This window comes from Semicossyphus pulcher, unplaced genomic scaffold (assembly GCF_022749685.1).
Source record: "Semicossyphus pulcher isolate SPU_LCO1_2020_fin unplaced genomic scaffold, fSemPul1.0.p SCAF_3, whole genome shotgun sequence".
In the NCBI taxonomy this organism is placed as follows: Eukaryota; Metazoa; Chordata; class Actinopteri; order Labriformes; family Labridae; genus Semicossyphus; species Semicossyphus pulcher.
In genome coordinates, this window is record NW_027211704.1 from 20,778,544 (window position 1) to 20,797,771 (window position 19,228).

The 19,228-nt window shown below is 44.2% G+C and overlaps 2 protein-coding genes across 3 annotated transcripts; one reads left to right on the forward strand and one right to left on the reverse strand.

Annotated features, from left to right (window-relative positions):
- Nucleotides 1–200: 200 nt before the first annotated feature.
- Nucleotides 201–4,032, reverse strand: LOC138605507 (keratin, type I cytoskeletal 18-like). Of its 2 annotated transcripts, none has more exons than XM_069677805.1 (7): nt 3,470–4,032; nt 2,162–2,244; nt 1,455–1,611; nt 1,200–1,364; nt 990–1,115; nt 540–807; nt 201–393 (listed from the first exon to the last, which is right to left on the reverse strand). In XM_069677805.1, the coding sequence occupies exons 1-6, from the start codon at nt 3,938–3,940 to the stop codon at nt 583–585; spliced, it is 1,227 nt and encodes a 408-aa protein (XP_069533906.1). In that variant the 5' UTR covers nt 3,941–4,032; the 3' UTR covers nt 201–393; nt 540–582. The 2 variants fall into 2 exon arrangements, with proteins under 2 accessions (XP_069533906.1, XP_069533903.1); XM_069677802.1 differs by having other exon boundaries at nt 587–807; nt 3,470–4,031.
- Nucleotides 4,033–11,741: 7,709 nt separating this feature from the next.
- LOC138605610 (keratin, type II cytoskeletal 8-like) lies at nt 11,742–17,756 on the forward strand. Its single transcript, XM_069677981.1, has 9 exons — nt 11,742–12,204; nt 13,960–14,168; nt 14,965–15,025; nt 15,159–15,254; nt 15,367–15,531; nt 15,951–16,076; nt 16,256–16,476; nt 16,589–16,629; nt 16,934–17,756. The coding sequence occupies exons 1-9, from the start codon at nt 11,773–11,775 to the stop codon at nt 17,227–17,229; spliced, it is 1,647 nt and encodes a 548-aa protein (XP_069534082.1). The 5' UTR covers nt 11,742–11,772; the 3' UTR covers nt 17,230–17,756.
- The last annotated feature ends 1,472 nt before the right edge of the window (nt 17,757–19,228 follow it).

Sequence of the window (19,228 nt, forward strand, 5' to 3'; positions counted from 1 at the left end):
GTTGAAGGGACCATGAACAATATTAAACATGAATGTTACCATTTGTTGCAATTTACCAGAGTTAGCTTAATGCTAATTTTTATCCGCAGTCCCTTGGCAGGTCAGGTAAGTGAGTATTACAGTGCAAATAACAACTTATAACACAACATAACATGTACACTTAAATTATGTAACAATAACAAATGCACAAGAGCCATGGCTGTGGGTCAAATAGTGGTTTTATTCATTTTTATTTAGCTGTCAGGTCAGCAGCAGTTTCTTCTGATTGATTGGACCAGCATGGAGTTTCTTTTCTCCCCAAATTGACTAGTGGTTTTTTTCTGGTTTCAGGGTTTCATATTCTTTGATCCAAATTAGCTCGCTCCGGCCAGCTCGTCCAGTGCGTCCTGGAGCCTGAACAAAACACAAATTAAACATGTTGACTTTAAAAACATTCATGCTGAGCTAGTCATATGAACCCAGTGGAAACACTGCATCACTTTATAATGTTGTTATAGTGGACCATGCAAACCGTGTTAACAAGTGATTTTAGTATTCACCTCCTCCACCTTCATTGTTTTCTCTTCCACCTCTTTTTAACTCTTACTTGAAGTCTCCACCATCCAGGAGAGTCTTGTAAGTGGAAATCTCGGCCTCCAGTTTCATCTTCATGTTGAGCAGCGCCTCGTAGTCTTGGGTCTGTTGCTGGATGTTTGCACGCAGGTTGGTCAGCTCCTCCTCCAGACGCATGATGATGCCGTTGTACTTCTCCATTTCCATGTTGTTTCGTAGCTCTGTGTTGTGTAATGTGTCTTCTAAGGAGGCTTTCTGATAAAGGATTGAAAAAGGAAGAATTGAAAGTATGCCAATTATGTTTTATGGGGGGAAAAAGTCAAAGTAATTTTGGAGATGTGGGAAAGTTCCAACCTTAAACTTTATAGGGAAATATTTGTTGGCTTAAAGTCAAAACAAACGTTTGAGCATAGATATGTTGTGAGATGCATGCTTACCAAGCTCTGTTGGGATGCAAGTTCAATTTCCAGCGTCTGTATCTGTCTGGTTGAGTCGCTCTTCTCCACATGGGCTCCCTGGAGAGCTTCTGTGTTCTGTGAAACCTGCACCTGCACATCTGCGATCTGACGGGGAAACACAGAAAGAGGGCGTTAGCAAAGAAACACGATAGTAAACAGTACTACTGACTCTTTTTAATCTTGCATTACCTGATTTTCATGCCAGCGTTTAAGGTCCTCTGCATTCTTCACGGCAATCTTCTCGTAGTTGCCCCTCATGTCCTCCATGATCTGAGAAAGGTCCTGACCTTTAGGAGCGTCCACGTCCACCTGCACGCCTGACTGGGAGATCTGGCTCCTCAGCTCCATCACCTCCTGCAGGACAGAAAAAAAAAGACATTCAAGACATGTGACCTCGACCAATTCCCTCAGACAGTTTATGTGGCGTTTAATGAGATGACTCACATTCTCGTGGTTCTTCTTGAGGAAGGCGAGCTCCTCCCTCACAGCCTCGATCTCGCTCTCGATGTTCAATCTGGTCATGTTGGTGTCGTCTATGACTCTCTTCAGCCCGGCGATGTCGGCCTCCACAGACTGGCGGATTGCCAGCTCATTGTCAAACCTGCAGGAGTGCAAGGAACTCAATTTGTGCTTTGGGTCACATTGATGAATAAAAGAATAAACAGGACTTGGATATATGTGTTTATACAGCACGATCTGATATCACAGTTTTTCCACAGTATGTCATACAGTATCAGAATATGTGTGTTATTCTAGGTCAAGCTCCCTCCACTATCAGGAGTCTAAAATATCAACAAGGCCCATGTTATTTGTACTTTCGGCCACACACAGTCTAAGCACATGAGAATGTCGAGTTTGAAGGTTAGTAACGTCATAGCACAAATAAAACATTCCCTCCTATTCAGAAAGTTCAACCACAGCTATAACAGAGCGTGACTGAAGTTTTAAACAAGTATTTTAGATACAAACTCGGCATTCTTTTCAATGTGTTCTGCAGATATTCATGTTCTTATGTAGGCCAACTCTGCAGGCCTCCATCTAACTTTGACTTTAGGCTTTTGTACAGGATGTGTAGAGTGAGCATAGACTGGCCTCATTTGAGTTTAATATATAAAACCACATAATTAACGATTTAATTAAAATCAACATACTTCACTTTGAAGTCGTCGGCAGCAAGGCGGGCGTTGTCGATCTGGAGCACGAAGCGAGCGTTCTCCGAGATGTTATCGAAGATCTGGACAGAATAAAGAGAAGAAAAACTTCATAAGTTGACATTTGTGGACGTTTCACCCCAAACTCTTCTGGGTAGAAGGAACAGAGTCGTTTAACCAGAGGCCTTTTCATTCAGCGCATAACTAAGTGTTCTGCTCTAGTCATTATGTGCTTTGAGAAAGCGACGTTCCACTCAGCTACAGAATCCAACATATGATTTGAATCACTGTTTCCCCTTATGTAACAAAGAAAACCTCAGAGTCAGATTTCAAACTAGAACCACAACATTGTGTGAATGCAAAGTAACATTCAGAGAAAAGAGGAACCACAAAGTGAAGAACAGGAAGAGAGGATGTTCCCGTGCCAGAGCTGAATCTGGTTTGTTTTAGCTCTGTTGGAAAGATGGGTTTCCTGTCTGAATAAGTCACACAGACAGTTTTACTCCTCTCCGGTTACACCCAGCTGCACTGTCTGTGTATGTCAATGTACGCGTTTATGTGTGCAGAGATTGCACAATCCTTAATGCGTGACTTTATCCTGTTTTATATGCATCCTGCCTTGAAGGAAAGTCCCTTTATGTGTGGAAAAATACAAAAGTGCCCCCATCAATGTGTCATTATGTGACACAGAAGATCTGGGGTCTGCAGAAGAATGTGACATTTGACCCCTCGGACTGGAGCTGATTGTTATACAACCCGTGCACTCACACGCATATACTGTATGTGCACGCACACACACACACACACACACACACGGGCTGGTAGTCCCAGACCCTTTGTATGACTGTGTGTGTGTGTCTTTACCACACATCTGTTTCACATTGAGGTCCGCCTACACCAAAGAATGCCTGTAGAACCAGCAAGCGGGACCTTTCGGGAATGTCTTTGTCTGAGGGAAGGGAGGTTTTTGACTCCGTCTCCCATGATGCTGCCCGCATGCTGGTGATTCACCAGAGGAAGTTCTGGCCAGATTGTGGCACTGACAAAGTTTTATGGGGGAGGGTTGGAGCCTGGCAGCCACACCCTTCATTTTCTTTCAGGAAATCTGATAACAGACAAGGGCAGTGTTGTGCATCTCATCCTAAATATTTTTAACATCTATTTAGTTACAAACTTCTAAAACTTGTAGCCACAAGTTGATCAAAATGTCAAACACTTATTCATTCACATAAAAAAGGCTCAATCAACCATTTCTACACTCACATCCCTCACCTTTTTGTTCATTTCATTGACCGTTATCATGCTTACCTGTCTGCGTAGGTCTTCAATGATGGGCTCGTACTTGCTGTAGTCCCTCATGTCGGGCCCCCCCTTCTCCAGCGCCTGCATGATCTTCATCTCCAGCTCCTGGTTGGCCTTCTCCAGCTTCCTCACCGTATCCAGGTAGTTGGCCAGGCGGTCGTTGAGGTTCTGCATGGCTCCCTTCTCGTTCCCCAGGATCCCAGCACCGCTGGAACTACCGCCGGCAGCCACGGATGCACCGGCACCACCAAAGCCTGAGCGCATACCGCCACCCATTCCACTGCTCACCCTGTAGGCAGTGGAAGAGGAGACCATGGGGGCACCGGACCGCAGGGAAGATGTAGAAGCAGAGGAAATGCGGTGCCCATGACCACCAGCACCTGCATGGACGCTATAAGAACTGTACTGGGGTGCAGAGCGGGTGAAGGAGACGTGGGAGGAAGGTATCTGCTGCATGGTGGATCTTTTGAAGCTCATTTTGGAGAAGTTAGAGGCACGGCGGTGAATGGAGTTAAAAAATGAGATGTGGAGACTCACAACTGGCCGGCTTAGAAAGTGACGCTGGCAGTGGGAAGTGGGGGAACTTATACTCCTGCTTCTCTCCCTCAATCACAGCTGCTCTCTCAGACCCTGCCCACTTTAACATCGCCCCAGTCCTCCTCTCCGCCCCCCCCCCCCCCCCCCCCCCTCCCTGTTCTCTCTCTCGTGCTCTCTTTCACCCACATGTTCCCTTTTTGTAAGCTACAGTGTATTTCCTGTCTCCAGGGAAACATGTACGGCATTTTCTGTTGTAAAGCACATAAAAAACATCACATTTGATCAAGCAGAGATCACGTACACAATAAAGGAAAGAAAGCGGTGATAGGCGTGCATCCAGGGTAGAGAACATGCTTCCATAGAGAAAGCTAGGATAGAATTAAAACTAGAGGTTAAGGAGTCGAATATTCTTTCCAAAATGAGGTTGATTTTGTTAGCATGCGACTAAATTCCTTTGGTTTGCCCATAAAAGGTTTAATGTCTGCCATTTGCTGCATAGTTTCTGTGTTTGTGGTCAGCCAGGCCCCAAAATAAACAGAATTGTTCAACTTTCCTATCAAGACTAACCAGGAAGTGAGATACAGCAGCTGCACTGATACTTCTAGATAAAACAGAGGTTTTTGTACTTTATTCTCTTAAAAGTGCAAATGAATTAAGAGGAAATACAAACTTTTCAGTGTGACTGTCAATTGTTTATCAGAGCAGCTGCAATCAGACAGCTTTTATAGCTAAATAAAATGAAAAATGTGTAAAAACTGAACAGACAAAAAAGAAACCTTAACAATGAAACCTGCCGTATTGTAAAATGAAACCTGAGGACACCCAAGCTTCAAATACACCCAGAAGACCTGAGAAGAGAAGAATAAAGAGCTAAAGTAAGCCAATAGCACTTTGTTCAGGTCTAATCAAAAGGGAAGAAAAGCTGCCCTCATTACAGTCACACTATCTACACACACAGTGTTCTGATGAACAGTCATCTCTGAAGCCTTATCAGGTGTGCTGCCGGTCATGAGATCCACCTTTGAGTGCTCTTTTTTCCATTGATTTTGGGATTGATGTTACCCTCACTCACCTCAGAGTTAAGAGTCCTCCTCTGCATCAACCCAAAGAAATTAGTGCATTGATGCACATTTTTTAGACCCTGGAAGACCCGCTTATAAATGCTGATTGTCTCTTTTCCCATCGCCAGCGAAGTGTACTCCTGTCAGTCTCTTTTCTGCTGGGTCACCATCTGACATCACAAACGCGCCTGAAACAGGGTTAGTAAACAGTGAAGATGTTACGGTGGTTACGTCTTTATGTATCTATTACTCATTCAGTCTGTTTATCAAACTTGACGCCGACAAATTTGGAACGATGTTCGAGCGCTGCTCGGACGGAGACGGGCGGAATTTGTAGCCGGGATGACAAGGAGTCGCAGAAGTTACCGACGGCGCATAGCATCGCGCCGGAAAGGGAGCGGAGATTAGCAAGGCGGGTTTTTAGTTCCCATGGCGATCAGAGCCGATAATTACCCGGGTCTACTGCAGAGTCATTTGACCCGTGTCTGAATGCTGATTGTAACCTTTCCCACTCAGCAAAAATGCCGGGTCTTAGTGGTAGTTAGCGGGTTTTTTGACCAGTGGGAAAAGGGCTAAAGTCACTTCGTGTTCCAGAGCCTGACACTCAGGAAAACTCAAAAACCATAAAATAAACTTCTTTTTTTTTTTTTCCCTAAAAAACGGCTGTAGTACGCACTGTTCTTGCCTGACCTTGGACAGGTCTACTTACATGAGGTTTAACTGCAGCTGAAGTTGAATTCAAAGCGGATTTTCACACTGGGCCCAGGAGAACTGAACAACAAAACCCAAATGAACCTCCCCCGGGGAGAACTGGCAGAGGCTCAAACACCCTCCTGAGCTTCATACAACCTGCTTCTTTTCATGTCGTATATTACCTCACCTTCACTGGGATCAGGTTTCAGTGATTCTCACACTTCACACCAGCTCCTTACTGCACATTTAGCCACAATTCTCTTTTAGTTATAGTCGATATAAAGGAAGAGAAACAGCATGTAGAGAGCGGTGAAAAGCAAAGAAAAGGCTAAAGAAGCACTGATGAGTTCAGCCTGGGAAAGGGACAGTCACATATAAAGAGGAAGGGTGAATTGAATCAGCATGACTCATAACTCATGACAGCGTTTCCACTGTCTTGTTTGTTTGAATGTTTGTTGGCAACATTATGGCTCGCCTGCCAGGACCCAAAAAAGCTGTAAAGGAACTGAAAAATACAAACAGAGAAGCACTTTGACCTTTGCACAACTTAAGACTTCGTACACCATGAAAGGATTTTATGAATGATAACCCACGAGCCATCGTCTCTATCCGAATCCCACATCCTACTCTCCAGATAAACCAAGAAAAACAGGAGTGGAAAGAGGGGAAGCTGGAGCCGGTGAGTCATAGCAACACAGCAGGAATCTGGAAACTACTACAGACGTTTATGTGCTTCACAAATCCTGGACGCTGTCAGACATTTACGGCTCTCATTCTAGCGTGGCCTCGAATGAACTTCACGTCCCTCCTCCTCTTTCTCAGCTCCACTGCAGAATGAGCACTCTCACATGCTTATATAAAAAGTCCAAAGTGTGTATTTGCATATTTGCATATGCAGATTTGTGCATTGTGTGAACTCTGACAGATGCAAGACGGTATGCGGACTTACGTGTGAGTGTGATGCACGGTTACACACTTTCTTCCTTACATCCTCCCTTCCTCTCTTGATCACTCCCTCACTGACTCATCCAAGATGTGCCAAAGCCACCAAGAGACGCACATTTAAAAAAAAAAAAGTTTAACATATTCGAAAATATAGAAGCCAGAAGCATCGGCATGGTGAATGAGTCACACATTAGAGGTTAGCGAAATGTGACGGCTAAGAGACATTTTCTCTGTGGGATGTCAGGTCCATTTCTAGCGCAAAGACATTTCACAGGAAGACATAAAAGAAGCAGTGAGTAAGAACTGCTGAGAAGAGTCACCTATTCACCCATTTGTCATGTGGACATGAATGATTCAGTTTTTTAGGGAAGTGAAACTGTTTTTAAAAAAAGTAAGTCTATCATACAGTAGACTTTTTTAATCTGTGTGTAGTAAACGGCATATTTCTTCTTCTTCGGCTCCAAATGACATCACCATCGCAAGATGGCAGCGCCCGTCACAGGGGTATTTTGGCTTCCATTTTGTACAATGAGAGCAGATAGAGACGCATCTACCTTCTAAATAAACCGTTATTGGGCCATGGTCATATTAGCATTGGCATTGTGAGCCTGTTAGCATGCCGATGTTAGCATATAGCTCAAAGCTCTGCTGTGCCTTACTATTAAATAATTGAATGTTTTGTGCCCCATTAACTTTCTATTTTATATGTCACAAAGGTGTCAAAATTACGATATAACATGAGTTGTTTAGCTCTTGCTTGCATATTTCGAACATTCACAACATTAGGTGCTATTCCACTTCACTTAAATTACCAAAAAGAAAACCCAGCAAGGATCCCTCATGGCGACATATTTAACAGCAGAACAGCTTCTTTGTGTTGGTCTGAAGCAGACGTTCACAGATATGGAAACTTTAGGTATTATTTTAGTTACGTCTCCTCTCTCCGATCCTCCTCTACTCTGCTAATCCGGAGCAGATCAGCTGCAGGAGTCGGATTTGTCAACAGAGCTGTCAATCATCCTTTAGACAGCATCAGATAACTAATTAAAACTAAACTTGTCAGAAAAATGAACACTTGGACATTAACCAGCATGATAAGAACTAACTATACTGACAGAAACCATGTTTGAGAAAAATGTATTTGACGTGTATTTTGATTTTATAGTTTGACTCATGTCCCATCTGTTAACATGGAGGAGGCGGGCTTTATGACCTATACTGCAGCCAGTCAGCAGGGGGCGCTCCAAATGTTTTGGCTTCACTTTTAGGGAGCTGACATGTCATGCATCTTTTTATACAGTCTTAGGCTGTGTTAGAAATGCCATACTATACTAGCAGTACGTACTGATTTGGCCGAAATGTAGTATATGTAGTATGCAAACAAAAGTAAAATGTGCAGTATAAAAAATGCATCAGACCAGTCTTCCTCACCAACTGTATCCCACAATGCAAAGCGCTGAAACGTCACAACGGCAGTTGAAATAGCAGACAGCAGCAGAAGAGCAGATAGGGGCGCTATTGCTAAAGAAGCAGCTTTTTGCTATTGGCGGGCTTTTGTTTACTTCTGCTTTCCAAAACCACAAACTGGTGCCTGGCGCTGCATACTGCAAAATACATTTGAACATCTCCATGCTACATACTACCGCCGAACGCAATATGCAGTATGTAGTAGTATATATGTAGTATATAGCATGACATTTCGAACACAGCCTATGACACAGCAGCTATCTTGGTTTAGCATGTTAGCATGCTAACATTCGCTTACTAGCACTAAAAACGAAGTACAGCTGAGGGACTGACGTAAATCGTCTTTTAGATACAAAGCTAAGGGATCACAACATTTATTAACCTGGCATATCTGTGCCAAATTTCACAGAAAACAAGCTCTTTTTTTTTTTTTATTCATTTTTAAATGGTCAGTCTCAAAGTGATAAACAGTCAGAGGAGCACTTTAGTTTCATGGGAAGCTTGAATGTCTGTATACAATATCTACAGTCTATTTAGTACACATCAAGAATGTCACATCTATAAGTGACCGCTTGTGGTGCTTGAGGAAAGAGGCCTTAAATATGTAGACAGCAAATTTAACTCTGGTCCACACAAGACATTTCACTCTGAATCAGGGATGTCTGCAGAAGCTGAAACATCAGGGGATCACAGAAAGGCAACTGTGTTTGTCTGTTGCAAATTTTCCATCCAGTTATTCCTGAGATATTTCCATCTGGATAAAATTGTCGGACAGGGAGATTATAACATTTCCCTCCCCACAGTCATGCTGCTAGTTTCCTAAAAAAAAAAAAGGAACTCCTTCTCTAGAGTGGATCAAGTTTCATGAAGAAGCTCAGCTCACTGATGATACCATGTGACCACATCATGCCACTCCTCCTGTGTGATTTCCTGGGATGAAATAAAAACCTTACACTTCCCTCCTGCAGCCACCAGGTGGCACAAGTCTCAAATCAAACAAACGTACTATAGCGAGAGAGAGGAGGGTAGGTCCACATATAACAGCATGTTCTTTAGCTTCCTCCCACACGATGTACAACGAGCACATGTGTTCTCCCATTGTTTAGCTCCATGCACCGTGCCTTGGTGTAGATTTCCTTCATGTCTGCGCTGGAAGCTCTGTTTACACAGGCATCAGGGCGCAGCAGGAAGTGAGTTTTATAACTGTTTAACCGATAGTTTTGAAGGCTTGGGAGGGTCCTCTGAAATGCTACAAAGTCCAGAGCTGAACACAACACCTTCACGTTCTTACAGACAAACTTTAAGAGCATTTGTCTTTCCAATTTTATGTTTTCCTACAGTTCTTTACTTCATTTCCTTTAATTGTAGCCTTAAACTTCCTTTAAAATGTGGGAATGCATGCAGGAGTATCATAAACACCGAACGCCATCATAGTATTGCATCCTATTCTTACTGTCTCACTATGTCAGTGGTTGTGAAATAGGTTTGTTTCTTATCTTTGCTAATTGTCTCCTCGTATCCCGCACTTGCTCATCCTCTTCCCCACCCTGCTCTCTGTCTTGTAGCATGTACGTGTCTCTCTAAGCACATTCCTGACTCGATGTGTCATATAGCAGCTTCATACAAACCAAAAACATCACCGACTTCTTAAGAGACTTAAGGTCAGGGGGGCTAGCTGCTTAAATTACCCTCTGACTTATCTCATGCAGAAAGAATGATGGAAAATCTTATCAGGAGAAAGAAGGAAAAGCAACTGCAGTCATGTTTAAGGCGTCTAACGTGGAATAAATAGAGCTCTCAGAATTTGTCAGCAAGGCTGACTTAATGAAACAACCAAAAACTGGTTCACTTGTACATATATGGCTCCCTCCAAGTTTAGCACAGCGGCTCCATTGTGAAGAGTCACGTCACTGTCTGAGACGAGCCAAGCTAAATGTGCATTTTTTTTCTCTCCGGTCCAAAGCCTGAAAGTCTCTTTCTGGTTGTTAAGTTGTACTTTCCACAACACGTACCCCCTCTGCCAAGTCACAGTTAGTTTCCACACAGAGCAGTACCTTGGGATTCGGCTCTTTTCATTGGCTGGTGAGTGTTTCTGTTTTTTTCACATAACCATAAAAAACCTGGAAAACAATAGAAGAGGGGTGTGGTGAAAATGTTGGTAGAGGGAGCAAGTGGGTTCGTTGTGGTACACAGTAGGCAACAATTATCGAACTGCTCCGAAAAAACTCATGAGTCATCTCTCTCTTTCTTTATCTATCTTCTGTCTTTATGTTTGGCAAAAGCGGTTAGCGCCGTCGCCTCACAGCTAGATGGTTCTTGTTTCGAAACCCGGTTCGGATGAAGTGCGGAGTTTGCATATTCTCCCCCGTGCATGCGTGGGTTCCCTCCGGGTACTCCGGCTTCCTCCCACAGTCCACAGACATGCTCTTTAGGTTCAACGGCGACTCTAAAATTGCCCATAGGTCAGTCCAGTCCAGTGTGTACCTCTCACCCAATGACAGCTGGGATAGGCTCCAGCCCCCCCGTGACCCTGACGAGGACAAGCGGTAGAGATAATGGATGGATGGATGGAAACTCTGTTGACAACTCACCTGGCTGATATGGAAGGAATGTCCATAAATAGTCCCTCTGTGTGCGTGTGTGTGTGTGTGTGTGTGTGTGTGTGTGTGTGTGTGTGTGTGTGTGTGCATTGTCTGGTTTAGTCCATTGATCACAGCCGATAACAGACACATCCTGCACACTGCACCGTATCATTGCCCAATGTGCAGACTTTAAACACAGGCTTTTACTTTGAAGTTTTAGATGTTACTGTCTATAAAAGTCTACGTAACGTTTTGGCTTTTAAACATGTTTTTGTGTTTTATGAAAGGATTTAGGTGCCACTTCTAATTCACTGTATAGATAATGGAAACATTACTATAGATAGTGGAACGTATTCAGTGTGTAAATTTGGCTCTCCCACGCTTATGAGACATACAGTCACTGCCCACAAACGCATAAAGCACATTGCACCGGGCGCCCATAATTAACTTTGCAATATGTCACTTCTGTGAGAAGTGTTGTAAAGCAGAAAAGGTCATAAAACGATGCGCCTGTTCATTATAGCCCAGGTTTGACTTCTTGTTGTGGTGTTGCATGTGCATGTGCATGTGTGAGTGTGTGTGTGTGTGTGTGTGTGTGGAGAGGAAACGATGCAGGTGTAGATTCCATTTAAAGTATAGTATGATTTAAAGGCTGTGAGTGCTTGTAACTATGATGAAACTAATGTGACGTTTCTAATATGGAAAGTGGCATTTCATAAAGGTCTGAAAGGTGGACGAAGCTCAGACTCTTCTAGTCTTTCTGCAGTGGTTTTATAGAAACTGGCACACTGGCTATTATGTAATTCTTATGCTTTCTCTCCAAGTGTGTTGTAAATGTGTAACACGAGCGATTTCTTCCCCTCCACCCCCCGTCCTCACTCCCTTGCTGAGGCCAGCAGCCAATCGCACCTCAGCAGGGTCCCTCCCCTGCTCTGATAAATAGCACCATGAACCAGGGAGGGTCTATCTGCCTGACTCTCCTCTCCTCAGCAGAGTCTCTCCTCTCACACAATCCTCTGCTACCATGTCTGTCCGAGCCTTGAAGACCACCACCTACTCCACTGTGTCCTCCTCCAGGGGCCCCTCACAGGGATACAGCAGCCGCTCCTTCTCTGGCTACGGGGGCCACGGTGCGGGCAGTGGCAGGCAGAGCTATGCTGTCCGCAGCTCCTATGGGGGAGTGGGCAGCAGTGGGGCTGCCATGGGCGCTGGGGGGTTTAAGATGGGCTCTGGACAAAGAGGAGGTGGAGTAGAGTTTGGGTATATGGGCCTTGGTGGAAGTATGGGAGGTGGCATGGCCAATGAAATGATGGCCCCCATCACTGCAGTGACTGTGAACAAGAGCCTGCTGGCCCCCCTGAACCTGGAGATTGACCCCACCATCCAGGTCGTCCGCACCCAGGAGAAGGAGCAGATCAAGACCCTGAACAACCGCTTTGCCTCCTTCATTGACAAGGTCAGTCAACTTAAGACTGAGAGGAGATTTAAACAAGCTAAAGCTAGAAAAAGGTGCATCACTAGCATCAAACAGGACATGCTTTCTGTTTCTGTACAGGCTTTTGTTTTATGATGTTCTGTTGGATTCTAGGACTTTGGGGATAAAGCTACCAAATTCCACAGAGAGTAGAAAAATATCTCAGGAAAGTCAGAGGAAATTAGTTTAGAGCAAGCCAAAAAGCTCACGGTAAAATAGGTCTGACTTCACAATAGATAAAAGAATGAAAACTGCACATATAACAATGTGCAGTGTGCTAAAAGCAGTGCACAGGATCTCTGGAGGATACAGGCTGTTCTGAGTTTTGCACATGTTTTCATTAAGGTAAGATAACAGAGCTCAGATAGCAGGATCAACCTGGGCACAGCCTACATACAGGGCTGGGATGAAGAGAACATTTTGTCTCTTAGGTCCTCATCCCACTGTGAGCAATCCCCTGCAGACTGAGACTTAGTGGTAATGAAAGTAGACAAAATGCAAGGTGTCTTCTTGAGCTCTGGTTTTGCAAAGTCTTATGAGTTGTGTTATTTTAAAATGCCACATATATACACACAGTGTGTACAAACACTGGAAGAAAAAAGAGTGGGAGTGGCCGGAGGAAGGTTTGCACAAGACAAGCTTGTTAAATACAGAGTGGACTATCAGTAATGTGAACAATACCCCACTTTATGAGGCTGTAAAATAATCAGGAAGCCAATTTTCAGTCATTGAAATGCACGGGCTATAAAAGTTAGATTACTGCAATGTCTGAAGCAGCTATCTTATCGGACAGAAGCTGAACCTCCTCTCCACCTGAGATTGATCAGATTCTTTAGTTGTCGCCCATCCTTGCTTTATGTTTAAGGAGGCACCCTGAAACTGTTAATCAATCACGCTAATTCTTCAGCTCGTTAAAAAAAACAAACTCTCTACATACCATCGAGATACGGCACACACATGCAGAGCTGTGTGTCTCCTATCATGTTTGCAGAGCGGTAGCCGGACCCCACCCAGGGCCGGGACGCTGAATAGAGGAGCTATAAAACTAGCAAACTGTGTCACCATTGGGAAACAGTGACTCTTTGTGATACACGGCACTATGTGTGGTTATCGAGCGAGGAGTAATTGATGTGACATTTAGAGTGTGTCGGAGGTGGGAGAAGATCAATTAGTCATTTTTCTTTCAATTAGCCTTTGTCCATCAGCAAACAAAGTGCATCCATTCATGTGTTTTGAGTCACTCCCACCTTCTCTTTACATGCATTCTCTCTCTGTTCACGACATATATTTGTCACTGAACATTTTTTAGCCTGGTCAAATCCACAGGGGCGTGTCCGGCCTTTTTTCCTGACAGGGGTGGCCCAACTGGGGCACTAACTTATGCAGGGGTGGCACGAGTATGTGCGCGACAGCTACATACAGAAGTTACATATCATTGCATACCTTATCACAACAGAGCGGCAACATACAAATTATCCAAGCTTAATTATTTCAACAACAGGAGCAACAAAAGAAAATGTGCGACACTGAAAGGCCACGGATGCTATGAGGAGCCAGTTGCAAATTGGGGTGAAATTAGGTCCCGATCATACTTTGGGATTCTGGGCGGCATCTGAGGGTGGAAATCATTTTTTAGTGGGGGCCCATGCCACCCCATGCCACCCCTTGGACACACCCCTGCACATCCATCCATATATTCGCACATGATGCCTAAAACTGAACCTGTTCTGTCTGCAGGTCCGCTTCCTGGAACAGCAGAACAAAATGCTCGAGACCAAGTGGAAGCTTCTGCAGGAACAGACCACCTCCCGCTCCAACATCGATTCCATGTTCGAAGCCTACATCAACAACTTGCGCAAGCAGCTCGACAACCTGGGTCATGAAAAGGTCAAGCTAGAATCCGACCTGCATCACATGACGGGTCTGGTGGAGGACTACAAAAACAAGTGAGTGGATAGAGGGTTTTAACCTTCAGTGTTACCCCCCATTAAAACACCTATAATCATATTTGTGTATCAACAGTGGATCAAACTTCTCCCACTGACAAGCCCACACAGACTCTGCAGTCAGCCTCTCTGCTTCACTCTCAGTTCTCTCATCAGCGCTGTTTTCAGTCCCAGCAGTCAGATGTTTTCAACAAACAGTTATTACAGTTTTAAAACCAGTCATCCAACATTTAATCAAATCTCAGCCTTCTTCCCACTGACAGAAATCTGTTCCTTTAGATGCAGATTACTTCTGAGGAAATCACATGTATTTAATTCAAATTTTCTGCTAAGGCTTCATTAAGTTCGAGCTGAAACATTTCAGGAGTACCTCACTTCTGTGTGGTGGAGTATTTCTGAGTTAGGAGAAATGTGATTTAACTTTGAAAAAGTGGGCTTGTAAGTAGTTGTTGAAGCACTGTGTAAAATGCCTGGTGCATAATTTGGAGAAGTTTTGAGCTGCATCCACAGAAACACACACTAGCTCACCATGCTATTACTAGCTAGCTAACTAATGATTGTTAGCTTTGTGCTACTTTAAGGTTTAGGTTTGATTGATGGATGTCACGATATGTTTGGTTGAAAGTGGTTTGTTCAAACCTACGTTAGTGCACACGGTATTTTTTTTTACATGGAGAAAATATGATTGAGTACAAACACTTTTTATGTTCTGCTTGTTGATCAGATCAATCTAAAAACACTTTAATGGAATAATTAAGATATAATGTATTTATGTTTATCTTGTCGTTGTTTTCAGGTACGAGGACGAGATCAACAAGCGCAACGAGTGTGAGAACAACTTTGTCCTCACAAAGAAGGTCTGTTTAGTCTTTCTTACATGTTCCTGATCTTGAAACAATAATTAGCCTTCCAGCAGAATGAGCCCACACAATGGACATTTGTACCTCGAGCTGCATGCAACTATTCTCAGCGTTGTCCCTTCCTGTGCAGGACACTGATGCAGCCTACATGGTCAAAGTGGAGCTGGAAGCCAAACTGGACGGGCTCTCCGACGAGGTCGAGTTCCTGAGGCAGCTCTATGATGCAGTAAGTAATAACTGGGGTATTTTCAACAAACAACAAAGGGGTATTTTCACTTTATATTTTGTTTTCTAGGTCCATGTCTTCTGTGCTTATGCTTGCGTATTTGCCTTTGTAGGAAATCCAGGAGCTGCAGGGTCAGATCAAGGACACATCTGTTGTGGTGGAGATGGACAACAGCCGCAATCTGGACATGGACGCCATTGTCGCTGAAGTGCGCGCCCAGTATGAAGACATCGCCAACCGGAGCAGAGCCGAGGCGGAGTCATGGTACCAGAACAAGGTGAGGGCACTCTTTGGGTCATTTCAAATGTATGCCTTTAACCAACACTTACAGTCTTCTAGGCCAGTCTCTCCCGTAAACTTCCCGTACACCAAAAAAACCAGGACAGACTCTTCCTCTTCTTAGCTGCATGATTTTTGTGCAGTGTAGTTAGTAAGAGCGATGTCGTGACCTCTTTGGTCTTAGCTGGCCTTCTTGTCACAACTCAGCTTGCCTTATACTGTACTTTACTCAATTTCCACTTTGTCAAAAGCCTCATGCAAACCATGACTGGTGGTTTTCCATCGCAATATTTCTGTCAAATTTAGGTGCGGTAAAAAAACATCTGGTATGACATCAAACTTGCATGCCAGCAAAACATACCTGGTTTACATGTTGCATTTTGATGTGCCACTCTGACTCTTCCCTGCCTCTTCCAGTATGCGGAGATGCAGCAGTCAGCAGGCAGATGTGGAGACGACCTGAAGTCATCCAAGGCTGAGATCTCTGACATGAACCGCAGGATAATGAGGCTGCAGCAAGAGATCGACATCGTGAAATCACAGGTGAGAATGACAGCGTGCTGCTTGTATATATAGACATGTCATACTGTAAAGGTTATTAATTATTTTGATTTAATTTGAGTAGCTTAATTCAGCATTAAATCAGTGGTACCTCACCTTGTAACGATTTTGGAGGTTTGTTGTACAGCCCTTCATTCTGCCTCTTCTTCTTCTCCTCGTAGCGAAACAGTCTGGAGGCTCAGATCGCAGAGGCCGAGGAGCGGGGCGAGCTGGCCGTGAAGGACGCCAGGCTCCGCATCAGAGACCTTGAAGAAGCTCTGCAGAGAGCCAAGCAGGACATGGCCCTACAGGTCCGCCAGTACCAGGAGCTGATGAACGTGAAGCTGGCTCTGGACATCGAGATCGCCACCTACAGGAAACTGTTGGAAGGAGAGGAGGACAGGTGAGAGGGAGGGACTCGTGCAGCAGCCTGAGGAAGTGATGAGGAATGTCTTCTTTGCGCTAATATTATTCAGTATATCTTTATCATGCCTTTCTTCTGCTTTTCTTTACAGGTTAGCAACAGGAATCAAGACCACTATATCCAAGCAGACATGTAAGTTCATATTTTAGCTGTTAATTTTTTTTTGTTATGTCGTCAACACATGAAAGAGTAAGAAAATAAAGATAATCAGATGTTTTGTATGATAGGGTCTCAGGGCTGTGTAATAAGATGAATACACTATTACCTCTATTACCCGTTGACGCATACACATTACAGTCAAGGAAAGCTGCAGGCCTCTGCATGTGAGAAACAGAAGCCTGGTTTTGTGAATAGGTGACACATACCAAAAACAGTAACTCAATTTTTCCAAACAAAAGACACCTCCTTATTTTTAATTAATGTTTTACTTTTGCAGCTATGAACTACAGCGCCTACGGCCTGGAGAGCTCCCGCACCCCGTCCTACGTCAGCTGCTCCTTCGGTGGAGCCAGGGCCAGCGGCGGCGCCGACACTTCCCTGGAGGGAGCCGCAGTGAAGAGCACCACAGTCACCAAGACAGAAACCGTGGTGGTCAAGGCCGAGGAGAAGAAGGAGGAGAAGAAGGAGGAGGAGGAGAAGCAGGAGGAGCCGCAGGCCGCAACAGAGGAGCCGGCGGCTGAGGAGAAGAAGGAGCAGGAGCAGGTGGAGGCCGAAGCTGTGGCCGAGGAGTGATACTTTTCAGATTCATGATTTGGGTTAGGATAAAAAAGACGCCTGCTCTGCTTTACTTTCTACTTCTTTAATGATTCACTCATTAATGTGCCTGTTGAATAATGTGTTTCTACTGTAAGAGGTGTGAGCACAACTTTCCCTCAGACATCCTGAATAAAGAGGTGCTAACTGAACGCTCTTCGGGTTTCTGTGAGCTCTTTATAGTCTGTCACTGCCTGTTCCTGTGATCACTGCACCACACTCGTTGAGCCAGCAGGTGGCACTACTGTTGTATTTTCCTCTGCCGTTTCCTCCTGTTTGACAAACTCGAAGCTCTGCGGACACATCAACCTGCACTTGACGGCAAAGTTATTTAGGAAAAATGAACTTTTCCATGCCGAACTCCTTGTTCTAAACCTGCTGTACTGAAAGAGTTAAACAAGACGAACATCAGGCACAAAAGTTTTCTAACTTTGATGTTTTTTGGTGCACTTGTGTTCAACATCTGGAGTCCTGTTGGCTTGACAATAAATCTTCTTCAGACAGTGTTTGACGTTGTATTCTGTGCTGTTTTGCTGATACTGTAGACGTTTTATGTAGAAGCACAAAATAGTTAATAAAAAATGTAACATTTGATAGCAAAATGTAACTTAACACCTCACCTGAAAAACACACAATGAAAGACAGTGTTTGAGGAAAATTATTACACACCCGAAGGGGGCTTGTTAATCTTTGTCAACACACACACACTAAACTTGCACTTTCACCGAGCTCATCATAGACAAGTTGACAGAAATAACGACATTCCACATAAAACATGACCCAGCCCGCCTTGGCCCCTGTTCATGCGTTCACGCTCAGGACTTTCTCTTTTAAAAAAATGAAGAAGAGGTGATGTTCCCACCAAATGTCAACATAGGTCATGTTCCTAAACACCTTTAACCACTTAGTGTAAATAAAGTGTGTATTTGTCGTTGTCACAAAGCACAAAACGAACTAAACCAACGAACAATCTCATTTAAATAAGTCGCATCGAGGACATGTTTGTGCGATCTGTCTGAGGAACAGGAAATGTTTAAGTTTCAGTGCATGATTATTTAAGAGGTCCTTTCAGCCCTGCAGGAACAGGTTCAAGCCTGAATTATGGGCGGGGGTGCCGCGCCCAAGGCTATACAGCCTCTCATGAATTTACGCTGCAGACAGACAATCCCACCTGCTGTACAACGCTGTTACAAGAGCTGTGACTGCTGACACACACAGGGGCAGGCTGGAGGCCTTTTAGGCCCGAAGGCTTTGTGAGAACTGTGCATGTTGTCACAGAAAGCACATACAGTCTGGGGTCACAATAGTTTAACCGAATGGACACTTATAGCTGATGCCAGGAAAGACGGAGTGTCCCAGGTGTGTCCGGGTGTGTTCGTTATTTTCTGTTTTCTGTGCGACTTGCAGTATTCCTGTATTTTCTAGTGTTTGCTGTCTTTGTGTTGTCTTTATTTGTATTTCAAAAGCTCCGGGTTAGCTAGAGAAGTCAGACAGTTTTGATTGATAGGCCTGCTGGACAATTTTCGGTTAAATGTAAATGGAAAATGGACTGTACTTATATCGCGCTTTTCTAGTCTTGCAACCACTCAAAGCTGCTTTTACACTACAGGTCACATTTTACACACACGTTCATACACTGATGGCTGCTACGTAAAGTGCCCAACTGTCAATCAGTCATCACATTCACACACCGCTGGCAATGGCACCGGGAGCAATTTGGGGTTCAGTGTCTTGGACAAGGACACTTCGACATGTAGACTGAGGGTCGAACCACCGACCTTCCAATTTAAAGACGACCGACTCTACCACTGAGCCACAGCTGCCCGAGCCGCAACCGTAAGGCAAGCTAGCTTAGCTTTAACACTAAGAGAAGTTGTTGTCAAATTTGAGTTTGTACACTCTTTTGTACAGATAAAACAAGCAGAAAAAAACGTATGGTTGTTAAGAGTAAAGGTAATGTGTCAATTCTTTTGCATTC

Excerpts from the sequence above, each read along its gene's own strand:
- LOC138605610 (XM_069677981.1), top strand. The coding sequence starts at position 11,773 with ATGTCTGTCCGAGCCTTGAAGACCACCACCTACTCCACTGTGTCCTCC. Across the intron at positions 15,532-15,950 it reads AGTCATGGTACCAGAACAAG|TATGCGGAGATGCAGCAGTC; the intron begins GTGAGGGCACTC and ends TGCCTCTTCCAG. Across the intron at positions 16,477-16,588 it reads TTGGAAGGAGAGGAGGACAG|GTTAGCAACAGGAATCAAGA; the intron begins GTGAGAGGGAGG and ends TTTTCTTTACAG.
- LOC138605507 (XM_069677802.1), bottom strand. The coding sequence starts at position 3,940 with ATGAGCTTCAAAAGATCCACCATGCAGCAGATACCTTCCTCCCACGTC. Across the intron at positions 1,116-1,199 it reads AACGCTGGCATGAAAATCAG|ATCGCAGATGTGCAGGTGCA; the intron begins GTAATGCAAGAT and ends TTTCCCCGTCAG. Across the intron at positions 808-989 it reads TTGCATCCCAACAGAGCTTG|AAAGCCTCCTTAGAAGACAC; the intron begins GTAAGCATGCAT and ends ATCCTTTATCAG.